Genomic DNA, 18,981 nt, shown 5'->3' with positions numbered 1-18,981 from the left:
ACCTAGAAGTGATTTACAGTATCTATGTGGAGACTGTTTATAAACTGGATGCAAATACTGTGCCAGTTTTTATAAGGGACTTGAACATCTGTGGGTTTGTATATCCACAGGGGATCCTGGAACCAGTCTCAAAAATGGAGGGAAAGCCATATAAATAGCCATGTCCTACTGAGCATCTTTCAGTGACCTCCTTTTTTAAGACAAAATCCAGACTCCTTACCCCACACCCAGATCCCAGCCCACTCTGTCTGCACCATACCCTGTGCTTACTCAAGTACTCCCAAGTCAAGACAGGGGGACCTCATCCAGGCCACCGCTAGAGTGACTCACTCCTCACTTATCAGACAGGAGATGAATTCGCCCCACTGTTTCCCAACCCATGATCCAGGCTCACACCAAGTCATCATGAATGATGCAAAGACTCCTGAGCACACAGAGTGATGCATCCTTCCCAAAGATCTTGGACTTGACCTATCTCTTCTTTTCCAGAGCCAGTACAAGTTTGTGTGTGAAGCAATCCTTCGTGTGTATGAAGAAGGCTTAGTCCAGAGGCTGGATCCCAGTTAGGACAACTGTGAAGCGTTCATTCCTCATTCCCCAGGGGGGACATGCTTTCCTCCAGAGGCCTCGAGAGGAACTGGTCGCTGTGGGAAAGGGATGAATACATTTGAACCCAGGCACTTTAACTTTCTAAAGAAGAGGTATCCTGTACATAGGAACTGGTGTAGATATGCATGCAGCTATGGCTTCCTTTAGGCCAGAGAGAAATAAGCCAAAGGGATCTCGGTTTGGGTGCCTGTCCAAATGCCTTCCTCCCTAGACATTGCGCCCTCTCAGCCCTCTTTGGTGGCTGAAAGGGGATGCCGACAGTGCTGTTGACCCCCCAGAAACCACCAGTAGTGTGGTTCTCAGGGTTGCTTGGGTGTTTTGTGTGTTGATATGTGTAGGACTCTGGGCTGAGCTTCCTGTGCCTCTTGAGCAGGAATGGGGCAGTTGGTGTTCAACCCGCTTTGATGCCAAGGAATCCTGATGAATGTACACACAGAGGGCACAGGGCTTTGGGCTAAGGACAAAAGTACATGTTCTGCCCCCCTCCCCTTGCCTTATCTCCTTGCCTCTTCCCAGATTCCTGAGAATCATCCCTATGATGTCCCTGCTTTACAACCCTGCCTTGCCCCCCACCCCATTTCAGGTTCACACCCAGTGCCTGAACCAGATTAATAATGGATGGTCAGGTGACTTTCAGCCAAGGCTAAAGCAGGCTCCATGTGATCCCACATCTGAATGGAAGAAGCCAGCTGTGTTTCTTGCCTCCACCAGCCTCTCAGCCTCTCCCTGTCTACTCAGATGCCAGGACTGGACGCACTGACTACTGAATCTATGACATGGATTTGCTGCTACTTCAGTGAGACAGTTTTCCAGGGTGGGGGGTAATGATAGCATCTTAACTATTCAGAATCTTTGGCCCTTCTGAGAAAAGACCTGCCAGTCACTGACCACGGAAAACCCTGCTCCTCCCGAGTGCCCCGTGGGTGTGTGTGTGCGTGTGTGTGCACGCACCCCCTCGGGTAAGTGTTCTCAGGATTCCTAACTCGATTCAAATTACCGTTGAGTTTATATAAAGAATGAGTCTCTGTATGGAAGAACAAATGTGTGCATTCACCCTCAGTTACAATGGTCTCCATTTCATTTCAAAGGAGAGGATCAGCCTATCTGAATATACACACAATTTGATGTTAATTTATTCTCAGTTACCCCACGATTTTGATTGTCCTAAAGAATTCTGCCTTTGTGAATACTGTGTTGATTTTTTTTTAATTTGTGACAGGATTGTAGCGAATTATTATTTAAAGAAAATAAATTACATAAGCATTTTAATGTGACATTTTTAAATAGCAGTTTTTTTGTGTATCCAGAAGAGGAAGCTAAACCAGTTTCTTAATGGTATTTATAGAAAGGGGATGTGTGCATATTACAGTGCACATAATGAAATATCGTGGTATTTAGCAGACACTGGACCAATTAAATCATTTCCGGTTTGAGGTAGATACACGCCTGTCTAGAGGGGTAAAGGTTCTTTATCTGCAGATCCAGCCTTTTTAAAAAAAATTTTTGTCATGATCCTGGGGCTTGAACTCAAGATACTATCCTTGAGCTCTTTTGCTCAAGGCTAGTATTCTACCACTTGAGCCACGGCTCCACATCTGGCTTTTGGGATTGTTAACTGGAGATAAGAGTCTCATGGACTTTCCTGCCCAGGCTGGCTTGGAACCTTGATTCTCAGATGTCAGCCTCCTGAGTGGATAGGATTACAGGCCTGAGCCACAGCACCCAGGCAGGCCCAGCAGTGCTACTCTAAACTTCCTGTCTCTTCCCCAAGCATATTTACTACTAAATGACATGAGTGGGAAGGAGGAGGTGATACCCAGTACCCTTTACATAAGAAACTTCTGAAAAGTTGGGATAAAAGCTGGGAAATGGGTTCCTGATTCCACTCAACACTAACTAGCTCTCAACCTAGGCACCAAAGAGCTGTAGCTCTGTTTCCTCTGTTTTCCTCATCTGTAAAATAAGAGAAACAATACTAGGATTTAGGGTCAAATGTGAGAACTGAATGAGTTCATGCTTTGCATATGAATTTCAATCACTAATATAAGCTTGGTCCTACTAGGGATGGGTAACCTAGAAAAGCTGACTTCTCAAAGATTGCCCCCAACACATTAAATAGAAGGAGAATCTGTCAGGTTTTTATATGGGATCAACTTTCTTGTAGAACAGATGAGCAGGAACACAAAGGATACCACTGTAGCTTTGCTCAATCTGGACTCAGAAACATTCTTCCAGCCAAGCACCAAAAGGAGGAGGAGAAGCTGGCTGCATTTGAATACCACCAGGATATTTAGCAGATCATTGCCATTCGGTAAAAGTACATCAACACCTTGAGTGCAAAAAAGCTTGAAAAGTCTAAGTATCCTTGGAGATGGGTGTTTTATTATTTAAAAAAACAACAACAACAAAACTCTTTAATGTGGCTGTGAAAACACTGCTATTATGGTTACATAAATTTTCTAAAAAGCTTTAAAAGGTTGCCGCCAGCCTTATTCTGCCACTGTGTGGGCCAGCACTTTCCAACCCAGCACATGTTGCCAAGAAAAAAAAAAAGATGAAATATTGGAAAGGACAAAACAAGAAAATTATCTAAAGGAGCAAAATTTTTACAGAATACACAAGTAAATATTGTAAATGTGACCAATTAAAACCCATAGCTCAAGACGGCTGGTTCGCCATTTCCTGCACTTCAGCAATTTCTCTTAAGAAGTCTTTATTCATCCTAAGTGAAGAACTGCAGTAGAAGCAGGGTAAATATTTTGTCTGGGAAATTTGGCTAGATATGAATGGAGAAGCCATTAACATCCTACATTCTGGCACTTTCTAGAAGATCTAATTAGACGCATCAACGTGCTGGCTTAATCAAGATGGACTCCCTGCTGGTGTCGCCCTCTAAAACCTCCATGCGGTGTTTTGACTTTCTAGAAAAAATGATTGCATTCAGTTTGGTTGTGAGTGGTGAAGTGGGGCTGCTGGATCCCAAAGTCACACCCATGATTCATTTCCTGCCACTGACATTTAGGGCAAATGTCCCTATGCTCCTGGTTGACTTTTATGTTTTTGTTCCACAGAAATGATCACTTGGAGTAAGAGAGGCAATACAGAGGCAGCATCAATGGGACCTGGACTTAAGTAAGAGCTATTGCACTCCAGCCTCCTTTTATATAGAAGGGGACAGTTGAGCTGGACTAGATGAGCTCAAGATTTTTTTATTTTCATCCTGGGGCTTGATATTCCAGAGAAGTCAACTAGTCCTAAACCAAACCTAAATAGCTACCTACCATAGAGCAATGAATCCCACTGCTGTGACTTGTCCCTGAACATTTGCCCCTCAAACTGTGCCTCTGTTGAAAAGAAAGACAAGGCTTACCACTCACTGCTTCTTGCCTATCATCCTAGGGAGAGCTGATGTGGTGGACTTTTACCCAGGGAGCCAAACTCACAGGGCTTCCTGCCAGCTGTCTTGCCATCTTGATAGCTCCAGTTCCATTTGGAGCAACCAAAGGGTTGTATTAAGCCATACTGTTTGGGAAAGTATCTTAATTGATGAGCAATATTCTTTTTTTTCTGTAAATGTGGGAATGTTTTTTTTATTCTGACCTATTCTTGCAGTGACTCTGCTGGAGAAATAATCTCATCAATATAAAAACATCCAAGCTATGCAATACTCTTATTGTCTGTTGACATTTTTTTCTTCTGAATGTCTGGTTTCTGCATGCTTGTTTATTTTTCCCCTCCCAATGTCAATCAAATATTGGAAGAGAATGCTTTCTTCCCATCTCACCTTCTCTCTGGTTAGAAGCATGGGCCTACCATGCCCAGTCCCTATCTCTCCTTTTATCTTACAAGGCAAATTCTACATCAGCATTAGATCCCATGGTCATGACAGCAGTAGCTTAAACAAGGAACCAGCTTACCTCCTCTACAGCATGTAGGACTGCAGGGTAGTTCAGCAGGGTCTTGTTGCTCTGCCATTCTCAGAGTACAGACTTTGCTCATCCAAGATGGTGGCCCAGCTATGTTACTATGCCAACTAGGGAGTGAAGGAAGGAGAGGGTAAAAGTAAAACTCTTATGCATAGGGGATATCTCTGAGATGTTCACCATCCCATTGATCAGAATTTCATTACAGGGCCATCCTGGGACGTAGTAATTTTTATTCAAAGAAAACATGTGCCTAGCTGCAATTTGAGGGTTCTGTTCAGAGAAATGAGAAAAGAATGAACTTGAGGGAACAGCGAGTAGATTCTGTTGTACTTCAGTCCTTTGACTCCTCCTCCCCACCCAAAGAACTTGTCTTTTCCCCAAAGGAACAGAAAACTACATGAAGCTAAAGTAAAATCACTTAGTAGGTCATTTTGGGGGTAGTTCAAATGACAAAAACTAGAATACAAACTCATCTAGTATGCTCGAAGCCCTGGGTTGTCCATCCCCAGCACCTCAAAAACATAAACATAAAAGACTAGTTCTCCACCCCACTTCACCCTCAGCCTATAAACAGCACTGAATAGGAACAGAACAGCCACTGAAAACTCACTTGTGAGGTGGGGGAGTGAGACACCTAAGCCAGAGAGCTGGTGCTACACGCTACATAGGGTAGGTAAGGACACCCCAGAGCTACTGCTCTGTCCCTTGAATAGACACCTGACCTCAACCTGTCCTGGAGCTGCCTGGCTCCCATATACAGCCAAGAAGGTCTTGCTGGCCCAGCCCTATCCCTCTCTTCAAGGCCACAGCTTAATAGCTACATTTTAGAGGACAAACATAGTTGGCATTTTCAGCACTTCAGGACTTTAATTAGCTGAGTGCAGGCCACAAACCTCAGTTCCTGGGGCAGAATGGGGCTCACTCCCTACCCTCTGGTGTCTGCAGTCTGGCTGGCTCTAGCCCAGGCTCTTGTCACTTTCACAGGACCTTGTGAAAGGCAACCTGGAGCCAAAGTCCCACCTTTTCCTCTCCCACCATTGCCTATGCCTGGGGCCTCATCGTGAGGTCCCTTTTCCAAGGTCCTGCAGATGACAGTTTCATCAAATGTCTTGTCATTATTTGAGATTACATGTGCCTTTGCCATCTTCTGGCCTACCAGTTCCTTCATTCATCACATTTAGATGTCATCTGCAACATCCCAATTTCAAGTATCAAATTCTACATCCGAAACCCAAAATAAAAGCCAATGTTATGAGGTTCAAACCTATAATCCTAGCTACTTGGGAGTCAGATTTGAAATCTTGTTTCAAGGCCAGCCTAGACATAAAAGTTCATGAGGCTACATTTCAACCAGTAGTAGCTGGGTGTGGTCACCTGTGCATCTTACCCAGCTATCAGGAAAGCACAATGGCTGGGCTCAGTAGTGCACGCTTGACATCCCATGGACAAAAGGAAGCACAAATATGAGTATCATAGTCCAGGCTGACCCAGGCATAAAGGGATAGCCTATCCCCCCAGAAAACCAACTTAGAAAGATACTGGCAGAGTGTTTGTTGGTAGAGCATCTGCTTAGCAAGAACAAGACCCTGAGTTAAATCCCAATACTGAAAAAATAAGGTGTCTAATTGATTTTTTGTTCATATGAATATTGACAATCCCAAGCTAATACAGTGGCCCCTCAGTGATTATTTGGTCACTTCATTACCCTCAATATATTATTTTACCTCTACCTTTTGGTCCAATATTATTGTTCTGCGTCTACCCATCATATTCACATTCTGGCCAGTAAAAAAAAGAAAGGCATTTTTTTCCTTTAAGACACTTCCTTTTTTCTTTAAGATAATTCCTCAAGGTTATGTATTACTCTGATTTACATTTACATACTTTTTACCACAATTCAATCATGTGGGTGCTGATGAACTACAAGAGAGGTTAAGACTTGTCTGTATTCTGGATAACACACTATACACCCCAAATACAGGAATTTCATTGAAGAAGCAAGATGATGATTTGGACACAGTTCACAGCTTCCCCTGCATTTTCCTTGTCTTCAAATGTACTAAGGGGCCAATCTGTGAGGAATTACCCACTGAAGACACCATAGACAGAATCAAACACAAATCTCTCATTGAAGAAAAACTCCCCCTCCCCACTCATTCCTTGAAGTTCAACATTTCAGCCAGGGTCAGCACCATCATGGGTGCATATCATTTAGATAGAAATGGACTGATGATACCAACAGAACCTCTTCAGGAAACTTCCAACAGCTTTCCCAGGCCCCCATCACACAGGTACCACCCCCAAATTGCACAAGCCAATCTTCATCCCTGTGTACTCTGGACTTTTGGAGGATTCATCCCCGAGCCTCTGGATTCCTGTTGTGATCAGGTAAGTGTCCAGGAATTCCATAGGCTGCCCTTGGGCTTCCAATAGGACTGTCCAAACCAGAGGAAGAGCCAGGAAGACCTATAAGGAGGCAGTGACTGAGTCTTAGATAGGGTAGCGGGAGGAAGGAGGTAAAGGCCATCACCCAAACCTATCTCCCTGGAGAAGTGATGGTTGATGGCTGACAAGGGCATAGAGGGAGAAGCCAGGACTAGGAAGGTTTCCGAGTTGGGAAGCTAGGTAGATATGAGTGCCACCAATAAAGAGAATCAGATGCAGGAAAGTTGGTGAGATTATTCTTTGACCCTGAAGTATGTTAGGAACACAATCAGTCTCAGGAGGCTCAGGCAGCTATGGCTGAAGATGAACCATTGGTGCAGACACAGGTTGTGAGCACCCAAGATAGATCCAGTAGTGACTTTCATGTTGTTCCTATTTATATCTTAATTCATTAGAAAGATCTCTGTAATCAGATCCACCCATTAAAACAGCCTCTCTGGAGTGAATACATGATTGCCATAGTCTGCTTTCACTGCTATAACATATCCCCAGAGACTGGGTGACACATGCAATAGACATTTATTTCTCACTGTTCTGGAAGCCATTTCAGGGTCAAGATGTTGGCTGATTTGGTTGCTGGCTGGCAGGCGGCTGCCTTTACACTGTGTCCTCAAATGGCAGAGTGAGCAAGCCCTGGTCTCTTTTCTCCTTGTTTAGTAGTCTTATGACCTTGTGCAAGCCTATTCATCTCCCGGCTCCAAATATCCCCATGGAAGTTATGACTGCAATCTATGAATATGGAGGACATGATTCCATCCATTGCAGCAGATTCTCAATTGTATTCGAAGGCCCAAGCTCCCCCTGAACTTCCTCTTCCTTCTCAGCATGCCTGAGCTCCCAGAGGCCTCCCTCTCCCCAAGTGCTCCTAGAAACACAAAAAAGAGAGCCTGGCTCTCTAGAAGGAAGTAAGGTTGGGGCTAGAGAGAGGCCCTAACCTCAGGCCTCATGTCCTGTGCTGGTGGGTGGTCTTGGTACAGGTACTGTGTATGGTTTTCTTAGGGCTCAGAGGTGTAGGTGAAGAGGACACCCTTCTCTTCCCTACCACACCCCTGCCTGGTCTGGATTATTCTCCCATCACTCAGCCAGGTGACTCTATGATCAGCCCCACATTTTCTCCATCTGTGTCCTTCTCTACATGATACTGAATTGAGCCCCTGGCACTACCCAAGCTGACAGTGTGGGCCACCCTTCCTTATATTCTGCTGTATCCTGTATCCACACAAAGCTTGACAGTGCTTGTAACACTCTGGTCTAAGCTGAGACCTCTTTTCCCTAGCTGGAACTGTGCATCTCTTGGATAGGGGGCTCTAGGGTGAGAATCTGCACTCTTATTGACTTTCAGAACTGCTTGGTTACTCCCCAGTAGCAAGTCCATGAACTGACTGAACACAAATTTGTTAAACATAAGCCTTGTATCGTAGGGGCCTTAACTTACCCCTTTTCATTTAATGCCAGACACAAATACTTGTAACAGGACGTGCTGTCTCCTCTGTAGACTTTCCTATGTCCACAAACAAAATGAATGTGTTCATGCAGGCATGAGGACACTTCTAGATTGGCGTGACCAGGAACACTGTAAAAAATCCCTCCCACACATTCTCCATACACCCCCCATGACATTGCTCCTAGGCACAGAGCCCTCTGTGAACCATTGACATCACTGGGTCCACTCATTATCACTGGCCCTTCAGGAGTCACCTGACCAGAACCAACTATGACAGTCTGATCCTTGGCCTCTCTGGTTCTGGCCAGAGTTCCAGGGGAGGGGGGTGGAGAGGAGGGGCTAATACTTGGCATAGCCTAGCTCACATGCGTACACTTAGCTGCCAGAGAGGCTGGAAATGGCATTTCTTTTATACCTGTAACATGAAATATGGGAAGTTATCTGCCCCCAATGGTGGAGATGTCTCCAGCAGATAAGTGGCCAAAACCATATTTCTCCTTAGAATCTACTTATTTGCCATCCAATGTTTTTCAGGCTTCTAAAGCCTGACATTGCACTGCAGGAATTCTACTCCCCCACAAGGGGTCAATTGCACAGGCCAACAAATCCCACCCTCTGTTCTATTTGATCATGCTCCTATCTCATGTCTGTGTACTGCATATTAAATACTGCATTAAGTTGTGTGGGACAACTATCAACATAGGCCATGAAAGAGTGAATGGCAAAGGGTAAGAAAACAGTGGGGGGTGGGAACCACAGATAAAATTCTTTAAAATACTCAAGACAGGGGCTGGGGATATGGCCTAGTGGCAAGAGTGCTTGCCTTGTATACATGAGGCCCTGGGTTCGATTCCCCAGCACCACATATACAGAAAACGGCCAGAAGTGGCGCTGTGGCTCAAGTGGCAGAGTGCTAGCCTTGAGTAAAAAGGAAGCCAGGGACAGTGCTCAGGCCCTGAGTCCAAGGCCCAGGACTGGCCAAAAAAAAAAAAAAAATACTCAAGACATAGCCAGGATAATAGACCTATGGGTTGGAAGGGCATTGCCCACCTCAGGGCTGCTGCAAGACTGTCCCTGCTGTGACATGACTTTGACCTAGGCCCGAGAGGAACTGAGCTCTTTCCAATTTCCCTGAGACTAGAGAAGCCCCCCTGGCAAGCTCAGAATGGGTGTAAAGGAGAACGACCTTGATAATAATCCAGGCCAGTAAGTCAAGTTTCTAAACAAAAGACACACTCCTTATTAGCCACCAGAAAAACGTAACTTGAGATGGAAGTAACTGAGAGGAGCCTACAGGAACACACTCTAAAACAAATATTAAAGTGCATCAAATCCAGGTTTCCACCAGCTACAAAAATTTTGTCAGATTCCTCCTATTTGCCTTGAGTAAAGGAATGCAGTGACCAAAGAGCTAGCCTTTTCCTTTGAGATATCCTGCCTCCAACCTCCTCCATGACTGTTCTTTTCCTACTTATAAGCACGCTGGCCTGAGGTAGGCCCTCCTACAAAAGCACTTTTATTTCTCCTGTACTTCAGGAAAGAGGTCTAAGTTCCTTTTCCTTCTGTAAGGTTAGCCAGAAAGGAAACACACCTTGTGGTTCAGGCAGAAGAGTTTATTGGGGGGAAAGCAAACTGCCAGCCCAAAAAAGATGGAGGTGTGGAAAACAGAGAGGGAAGAAGAAGAGAAAAAGAAAAGAGTAAGAGAGAAAACTAAAGAGAGCAGGGACTCATGTTGAGCTGTTGAGCCAGATTATATAGGAAAAGGCGAGAGATATGGCCAGGTAGATTGCATGTGACCACAGAGAAGGAGGAGGTAGCTGCCTCCAGCTGTGCCAGTTACCTAGGTAACTCAAGTACCAGATGCAGACTTAAACAGGTGGGGGGCATCTGCATGGAGCCCTCCCAGGGGTGGACCTTACACCTTCATACTAAAGAACAAAAAAGTTTAGAAAAGAATTCTTCATAGATTAAAAGTAGAAACAATCCACATGCCCATTACCCAGTGAATGGATAAGCAAGATGTGGTATCGTACACAATGGGAACATTACTTGGCCATTTAAAAAAAAAACAACAAAAGAATGGAGTAGTGATATACAAAGTGTGGCTATAAAATGTCCCCAAAGGCTCATGTGTTGAAGGCTGGTTTGTGCAGCAGTGTTTCCAGGTGATCACAGGTCCTTTTTAAATCACCTAACCTCTCTAAGCCTGTTTACCTTGAGGAAAGCTTTTTTGAGCTTCAGTTGCTTGTCTATGTATAGGGGATAAGGATTATCATGAAAATTGATTTATATGGAAAATCAAATTGCTGTGTTAACATATTACTGTTTAAGATTGATAAAAGGCAAACTGCTGATATAGATCAAAGATATGTGATAGAAAGATGATGGATGGATGGTAGATAATAGATCAGAGAAGATAGATAGGTAGATAGATGATAGATAGTAAAAGGAAGCTGGGAGAATATCTGTGTGGCTAATGTGGTTCAGAGTTACTTTATCCAGGAGAAGGGTTACGAGTGTTCCTTTCCTCTTCTTTTTTAAAATGATAGTCTAAATTTCTACAATGAATAGGTATTTCTTGTATACACTTTAAGGCTGAAATATTGCTTCTAATGGATGTATTAGTAATAATATTAATAATATAAGATATTCATATTAATGAAAAATAATACTATTAGTGAAAAACATTAACCTTAGCAGCAAAATCAAATGTAAGAAGTTCTGATGGAGGGATTGGACTCTTGACTCCTTTTGTTTCTGATAGTCTTCTTGATCTTTGATGTCTTCAAATGATCAAGTAGATTGTGCTTCAATCACTAAAGCTCCAAACTAGGAGAGCACTCCCTCCATTCCAACTTAGTGCTGCTTTGTGGAGCATTTTGATTGGCCCCTCTCAGGTTAAATGCCCACCCCTTAGACTAATCACTGTAGCCCAGTTATGAGTGACAGACCACTTGATGACTGGACTCAAACAGCTGCAAAGCTGGTTCCTGATGGCTCATGCCTGTATTTCTATCTATTGAGGAAGCTGACATGAGAGGATAAAATTTCAAGGCCAGCCTGGGTGCAAAAGTCTGAGAGACCCTATCTTAAAAAAAGCCAGCATAAAACAATGTTGAAGGAGCTGTTCCAAGAAGTAGAGTGCCTTGCCTGCCTACCAAAATACAGGGACCCAAGCCCAAACTCACAAGTACTACCAAGAAGGGGGTAGGCAGTGAAGATCAGCATCCCAAGGAAAGGGAGGGATATTCCAAGAGGGCTACACTCTAGACTAAGGCTCTGAAGTTTTGGTCAGTTCTGTAATGAGCCCACCAGACCAGAACACTTGGCATGCTGCCCCAAAGAGTATCCAGAAACTTCACCTAGACTACAAGAATTACCCAGTTCCAGCTCTGTGTTATTTGAATTAAAACTATATTACTTCAAGGTCAAATCTTCAAGAAGAGTAGAAAATCATTCAAGATTTAGAAACGTAGCTCAGTGGTAGAGCATTGCCTAGCTGCTCAAGGCTCTGGCTAAGCTAATCATCTTCCTTGTATTTTTCTTTTCTTTATTTCTTTCTTTTTTGTTGTCCATGGGGCTTGAATTCAGAGCCTGGGCACTGTCTCTGAGCTTTTCCATTCAAGGCTAGTGCTTCACCACTTGGAGTCACAACACCACTTTTGGTTTTCTGGTGGTTAACTGGAGATAAGCGTTTCATGGACTTTCCTGCCTGAGCTGGATTTGAACTGTGATCCTCATATCTCAACCTCCTTAGTAGCTAGGATTATGGGTCTAAACCACCAGCATTCCACATCATCTTCCTTTTGAATGTTATTTTCTACACTGTCCTCATAGCAAGAAGTGTTTAAGGGCTGTGGATAAAAGGAGAGAATAAGATTTCTAGAGCTTTCCATACCACAATTCAGAGCATCATAAACACAATAAAAAAGTAACCAAGAAACTGAGAAAAACATTTTCAATAAAGATGACAATAAATATGAGATGCCATTTTTAGCTAAGTCTAGGTGAAATTGGAAAGTCATATTTTGAAGCATATTTAATGATCATTTTTATGTAAAAATTCTTTGAATAATAAAAGGAAGGCAACAATATTAGATCAATATTGTATGTTAAAGAAGTTTTTGTTTTGAGACAGGGTTTTACCTTATAGCTTAGGCTAGCCTTGAATTTATGAATCACAATCCTTCTGCCTCAGCCTCCTGAATGATGGGATTATAGACGTTCACTCCAATGCCCAACCTTTGAGATTTCTGAAAATTTTTATTGGAAATTTGATTTTTTTTTAGTTTTGTTGTTTTCTTCATTTTAAAAATAATAAGCAGGCATTACATACATAATCCAAAGAAAAACACTTAAAAGCTGGGCTTGGTGGCAAATGCCTCTAATTCCAACTACTCAGGAGGCTGAGACAGGAAGATCTCTTAAGCCCAGGAATTTAAGGCAAGCTTAGGTATCATGGTTTCAAAAACAATCCAACAACAACAATAAAAAATGTAGTATGCCAGGAGCTGGTGGCTCACACTTGATTCTAGCTACTCAGGAGGCTGAGATCTGAGGACTGTGATTCGAAGCCAGCCCTGGCATAAAAGTCTTCATGAGACCCTTATCTCCAATTAACCACTCATAAATTGGAAGTGGAATTTTGGCTTAAAGTGGTAGAATGCTAGCCTTGAGCAAAAGAGCTCAGGGACTGTGCCCAGACCCTGAGTTCAAGCCCCCCCACCCAACAACAACAGCAAAATACAGTAGGTGCAACCTTTTGCTAAATTGCCTTTAAGATTCAATGTTGGACCAGGAAATGGGCTCATCTAACTGGAGGGGAATAGAGCAAGGAAGAGAAGGAGAGACAAATAGTGGGGAGAAGGCAGAGAGAGAATGCAGTTAAGAATTCATCTTATATACCACAAAATTAAGAAAACTGAAAGAGAGGGTGGGTCAGGGGTGGGGTGAGAATGTTAAAGGGGTGACACTGATCAAATTGCACTTGCTCATATGCTGCTTTGTTATATGACACCTTCTCTGCACAACAACTTAAAGGTAGTGACAGATTTAAAAGAATGTAATGTTGGTAAGGGAGTAGCAAAACAGGGGGATTGGCACATAAATTGGCACAACCTTCTAAAAGATTGGAATCAGATACTTGTAAGATACTTACATTCTCTAGTCCAACTTATAATGATCAGTTCTCATGGCTAGAATAAAATATGCGTAGGAAAAAACTACTCATCACTAATTCTAATGATGAGAATTTAAAATGACTAGGAAATACAACAGGAATTGTAACTGTGATTTATACACAACAACACTCATTGCTCAGATTTCTGAAATATGGAAAACTTGGAAACAAATTTGTAATATTAAGGATGTGGGTCAACACATTGTGATGTGGTCATGTCATGAAGCATTACTGCAATCGTGAAAATGCCACTTATGAAGAATATCTAAATAAAACAAAACATGATTATGATACAATTTCCAGGGCAAAAGACTAGATTAAATAACTAAGGAACTGAGGGCCAAGGTGTGCTTGTCTATATGTGTATACCTAAAATGGGCTCTGAAGATTTATGAGCAGCTCTAAGAACAGCTTAGCGTCATTCTACAATTGCTATGTTTTGTGTTTTATGGTTTTTGTTGTTGCTTTGGTTTTTCTTTATCATCTGGAAGGAAAAAGAAATTCTCCTTTAAAAGGTCTCCGTGACTTTTGTGTAGTCACAGTTAGTTATAACCTCTATTGCGCATGCACTTGGCCTGGTCCCAGAAATTCAACCTTCAGGAAGAGATCCTCCATCTGTAGAACTGAGCATCCAGCATTGTAATGAGGGATGGTAATGGCAGGAGATAGAGAACAAGCTGGATGCCCATCACGCAGGTCTTGTTAAATAATGTTCACTGCTGTGTTTCCAGTAGTTGAGTCTGAGCATGATAAGAAGTTGACCTCTACTGAGCCCAGCCCTAACTAGAGAAATGATGACTTATTCCAGCCCTGGAATGTGCTACAGTCACAAACAAGACTGAGGAAGCTTTTGCTCCTTCATTGTTGTTCTTCTACATTATTCTTCCATTATAAGTATTCTTCTATAATATGTATTCTATTATTCTATATTGTGCTTAGTTATTAGTAAGAGTAGACATCCTATATGATTAGTATTGCTTACTACTCTAGAATGTTCTCCAAGAGCAAGTGGAAACAGCAAGATACAGAACAATGTATAGAGGAAACTTTTGAGTGTGCATGAAAATGACAGGGAAGGAAAATCATCTCTGTAAGTATATGTGTATAACTCCACTTCTGGCCACTTGCTACTCTAGGCACAAGTAACTCTGGAAGTTTCCACCAGACCCTGAGAGCTCTGATTGCTTCTGGGGAGACTGGGGTAGGCGAGGGATGCTTTTGTCTATACCTCAGGAACCTTTGAAATCAGTTAGGCTGATTACCACTGTATTCAGTGCCATCTAACGCCTGCAGTAAGTGTGAACTGGACACTCGCTTGCTCCAGAGTGCCATTGCTAAGAGCCTGGACTACAGATTCAACTGGCCTTGATTTCAACTCCAGCAATCTATTTGGTGACTGTGTCCACATTAAGGAAGCAATGGCTTTGCAAAATGGAGATGATGGCAACCCTGCTGTGAGGGATTGCTAGGAGTCCATGAAATGACGCCTGTAGGTTGCTTTCGTTTCTATGAATAATACTGACAGTCTTTATAGAATTATTCTTCCTTGATTGTCCTGGGAATGACCGCTCCATGGTGCATCTGTCAGTTTCAGGCCAGCTTTAGGCTACAAAGTAAGACTTGTGTCAGAAAAAGAGGAGGAGGAGGAAGAGGAGGAGGGGGGGAGGGGAAGGGGAAGGGGGAAGGGGAGGGGGAGGGGGAGGAGGAGGAGGGGGAGGAGGAGGAGGAGGATGGGGAGGAGGAGGAGGAGGAGGAGGAGGAGGAGAGAGAAGCAGGAGGAGGAGGAGGGGGAGGTGGGGAAGGAGAAGAAGAAAGGAGAGGAGAGAAGAGAGGGAGAGGGAGAAGGAGGGGGAGAAGGAGGAAGAGGAGGAGAGAAGAGGGGAGAGGGAGGAGGAGGGGTGGAGGGGGGAGGAGGAAAAGAAGGAGGAGGAGAAGGAGGAAGAGGAGGAGCGAAGAGGGGGAGAGGAGATGAAAGTGAGGGGAGAAGGAAAGAGAAGAGGAGAGGGCAAGGAGGAACAGAGAGAAGGAAGACAGGAAGAAGAAGAGGAAAAGAAGAGAGGGAGAAGAGAAGAAGGAGGGGGAGGACAAGAGGGAAGGAAGAGGAGAGGAAGAAAGGAAGAGGAAGACAAAGAAGAGGAAGCGGAAAGAAAAGAGGAGGGGGGAAGAGGAGGAAGGGGAGGAAAAGTGGGACAGGAGGAGGAGAGGAAGAGGGGAAGGAAAGGAGGGGGAAAGGGAAGAGGAAGGCAGGAAGAGGAGGAAAAGAAGAGGAGGAGGAGAAGGGAGCAGTGGTCAATGGGTAGAGCTGCCAAGCAGATGAAATGAGGTGATATAGTTGCAATGCCTGAAATAGTGTCTGCCTCTTAGAACACTGACAATGTTGTCATTAGCAGCAACATCCTTTGTAAAGCAATGCTTTTTTCTGTCCTATCTCTGTTCTCATGGTTTGCCTTACTTTTGAGACCTGTATTCCATTGTTTCTGGAATTTCTGGGTCGATGTTCATCAAGCCTGCTTATCCTTATTATGTTGTACTGCTCTTGCCTCAGGGCCTGAAGAACTGTCTTCAAACATTTTAAACCTGCTTGTCTCAGGCTTTCAGGTTATGCTCTTTTGCTCTTGGGCTCCAAAAATCAATTTGTTGCAGCTGCTGTGTGTGGCTTCTTTGCTCGTGGGGGATTGTAAATGTATAGCACACTCACGGGGAGGGTTTCCGTGAGCACCTGTGACCCCTGGCTGGACGGTCCCCTGTATTGTGGTCTCAAGAGTCTTCAGATCTCCTAAGTTTTATCTGCTCTGAAGACGTTTTTACGTTAATTTCTCCACTTGGAATCCCCATAATTCACAGACGATACAATCTCAGATCCCACATCTGCGTGTGGCCAAGAATACAGGGAAGGAATGTTCCGCATCCTGGTTTCTTTTCAACAGACAACTCGTTTCCATCCCCCTGGGGAAGCACAGAGCATATGGCTGGACGGTCATTTCAGGAGGGAATGATATCTCTAGCCCCAATCATTTGAAATATGAAAAAGCCGTACACTGACTAGCTTATAAACCGCAGAAATCCATTCCTCATAGCTGTAAAAACTAAAGTTCTACCATCAAGGTGCCAGCATATCTGTGTCTAGTGAACTCACTTTTATTGTTTCTTTTTTAAAATAATATTTGTATTAACTTTAGTTATACAAAGGAGTTTACCATTCAACAAAGCAGTTTGTGAATACAATGTGTCTTGATAAACATCACCCCTTTTAACATTCTCACCCATCCCTCCCATCCAACCCCTTCCCTCATTTTTCTTTTTCTTTTTTGCTGTTATTACATTATTAGATACAAACTATCCTCACACCCTTGCCCCTGTCCCCTCAGGGTAGTGAGTCATCACATACCAGGCTGGGTGGGACCAGAGGCCTGGGACTGGCCTTCCCAGTACCTTCAGAATTGGTGATTTGGGCAGTGGCAGCAGGCTGGGTGGGGGTTGCAGCCCAGCTTGCAGCAAATCTGCAGGGCTGGGTCCTCACCCCGGGCCATCTGGCTGGGGCCAAAGGTCATGGCTGCATCATACTGGGCCTTGAGCAGCTGGAGGTCCTTCATTGCCATCAGAGCTTCTGTGGTAACTTCAGCTGTACCCTCCAGAAGGTTGTAGTTCTCACCAGGGTCCTCAGATAAGTCATAGAGCAGAAGGGGCTCATGAGCAGTCACAGGGTTGGTGGCGTGGCAGGCAGGGTCGGGGTAGTATCACTGTGGGCAGAGCCCTGGGTGAAGAAATGAGACTTGTACTTCCCGCTCCGTATGGCAAAGACACCATGCACCTCATCTGGGTAGGCCGGATAGAAGAAGAGAGATTGCTGAGGGCTCTTGCCTGTGCCTAGCAGCAAGGGGCTGAGGTCAACACCATCCAAGGTAATGTTGGGCAGCGAAGCCCCAGTCAAGGCTGCCACATAGGCAGCAGGTCCAGGGAGCTGGCCAGCTCCTGGGTCACACCAGGAGTAATATGGCCAGGCCAGAAGGCCAAGGCAGGCTCTCGGACACCACCCTTGAAGGTCGTTCCCTTTCCACATTTCAGAAGGCCAGAGCAGCCGCCACGGGACATGCGCATTGTCTCAGGCCCATTGTCTACAGTGAAGATGACCAGCATTTCTCCAAGTAGCCCCAAGTCCCCTACGACTGTCATCAGGGCCCCCACAGCTGCATCCATCTCCATCAAGGCATCTCCAAATGGCCCTTGGCCTGAGGGCCCTGTGAAGCTACGCCCATCAAACTGAGGGTAGTGGGTGTGATGGGAGGCGTAGTACAGGAAGAATGGGCGGCCCTGGCGCTGGGCATCAGACATGAGATCTCGGGAGAAAGCCACATAGCAGGCCTCTAGTCCTGGAAGCCAGGGGGGCTATACCTCCACAGACAGGTTAGTCAACAGGGGGATGGGAACTAGGTCCTGGTCACAGCTGCCATGGCAGAGGGTGTCTGGTGGAAAGCAGGTCAGGTTCTGACAGGGACCCTGGTGGTGGGAATATGGAATGCCCAGGAATCAATGGAAACCCTGATGAGGGGGCAGAAAAGCCCCCTCTGGCCCCACTCCAAGGTGCCACTTGCCAGCCATCCCTGTAAGGTAGCCTTGGGCATCCAGGACCTCAGCCAGGGTCACCTCCTGTAGGGGCAGACCTCCCTGGGAGCTGGGCCCTAGGACGCCAGGGTACATGCCCATCTGAACAGGTAGCCGGCCAGTCAGGAGAGCAGCCCTGGATGGTGTGCACAACGACACAGAAACATAGAAATCTGTGAATGGTAGCTCTCCTGCAGCCATCAGATCCAGGTTGGGTGTGATGGAACTAGGGTGCCCGTAGGAGCCCAGGTCCCCATAGCCGAGATCATCAGCAAAGGATCAACACAATGTTAGGTGGTCTGGCAGAGGCCAAGCCCCGCAGCCACGGCCAGGGAGAGAGCCCAGAGCGCCCTCATGACACAGGTCTAGACGAGCCGGTCTCCACAGACCTTCTCCGATCCGAGGCCCGCTTCCCGGAGCGCCAGCTGACTTGACAGTACCCGGGAGGCCGGGCCTTTAAGTTATCGCTCCAGGCTCGGGCTCCGAGTGCCCTGAGGTCCCGCCCAGGACGAGTGGCCGACGGAAGTCACATGAGCCTGGCCGGCAGCCGCGGCGCGGTGGGTCGAGGTCGGTTCCGAGCCCAGGAGAGGCGGATTTGGACAGCAGGCGGCGGTGCCCCTCCGCGGGCGCTTCCGCCTCCGGCCGCCCCCCTCATTTTTCTTAAAGGGCTTACTTTCTAGTGCACCTTGGCTGTCTTTTCACTGTTTTCCACCTAATGAAAAGAAAGTATTTTGGTCTCTTCAGCCCGTCAGGGCACTAACCCAGTTCATGAGGGG

General features: G+C 45.2%; 1 protein-coding gene and 1 pseudogene across 3 annotated transcripts in view; one reads left to right on the top strand and one right to left on the bottom strand.

The window, feature by feature from the left end:
* Ptpn3 (protein tyrosine phosphatase non-receptor type 3) overlaps positions 1-2,175 on the top strand; it is a 140,285-nt gene extending 138,110 nt beyond the window's left edge. For all 3 annotated transcript variants that reach the window (XM_048338757.1, XM_048338768.1, XM_048338778.1), the window contains one exon: positions 490-2,175. In XM_048338757.1, the coding sequence (XP_048194714.1) occupies positions 490-567 (78 nt within the window). In that variant the 3' untranslated portion in view covers positions 568-2,175. The remainder of the gene's footprint in view (positions 1-489) is intronic.
* Positions 2,176-16,952: 14,777 nt separating this feature from the next.
* LOC125346308 lies at positions 16,953-18,636 on the bottom strand (annotated as a pseudogene).
* Positions 18,637-18,981: the final 345 nt, after the last annotated feature.

This window comes from Perognathus longimembris, chromosome 1 (genome assembly GCF_023159225.1).
Source record: "Perognathus longimembris pacificus isolate PPM17 chromosome 1, ASM2315922v1, whole genome shotgun sequence".
Taxonomy (NCBI): Eukaryota; Metazoa; Chordata; class Mammalia; order Rodentia; family Heteromyidae; genus Perognathus; species Perognathus longimembris.
The sequence above is the reverse complement of the archived record's forward strand: the minus strand, read 5'-3'. Positions and strand labels throughout refer to the sequence as shown.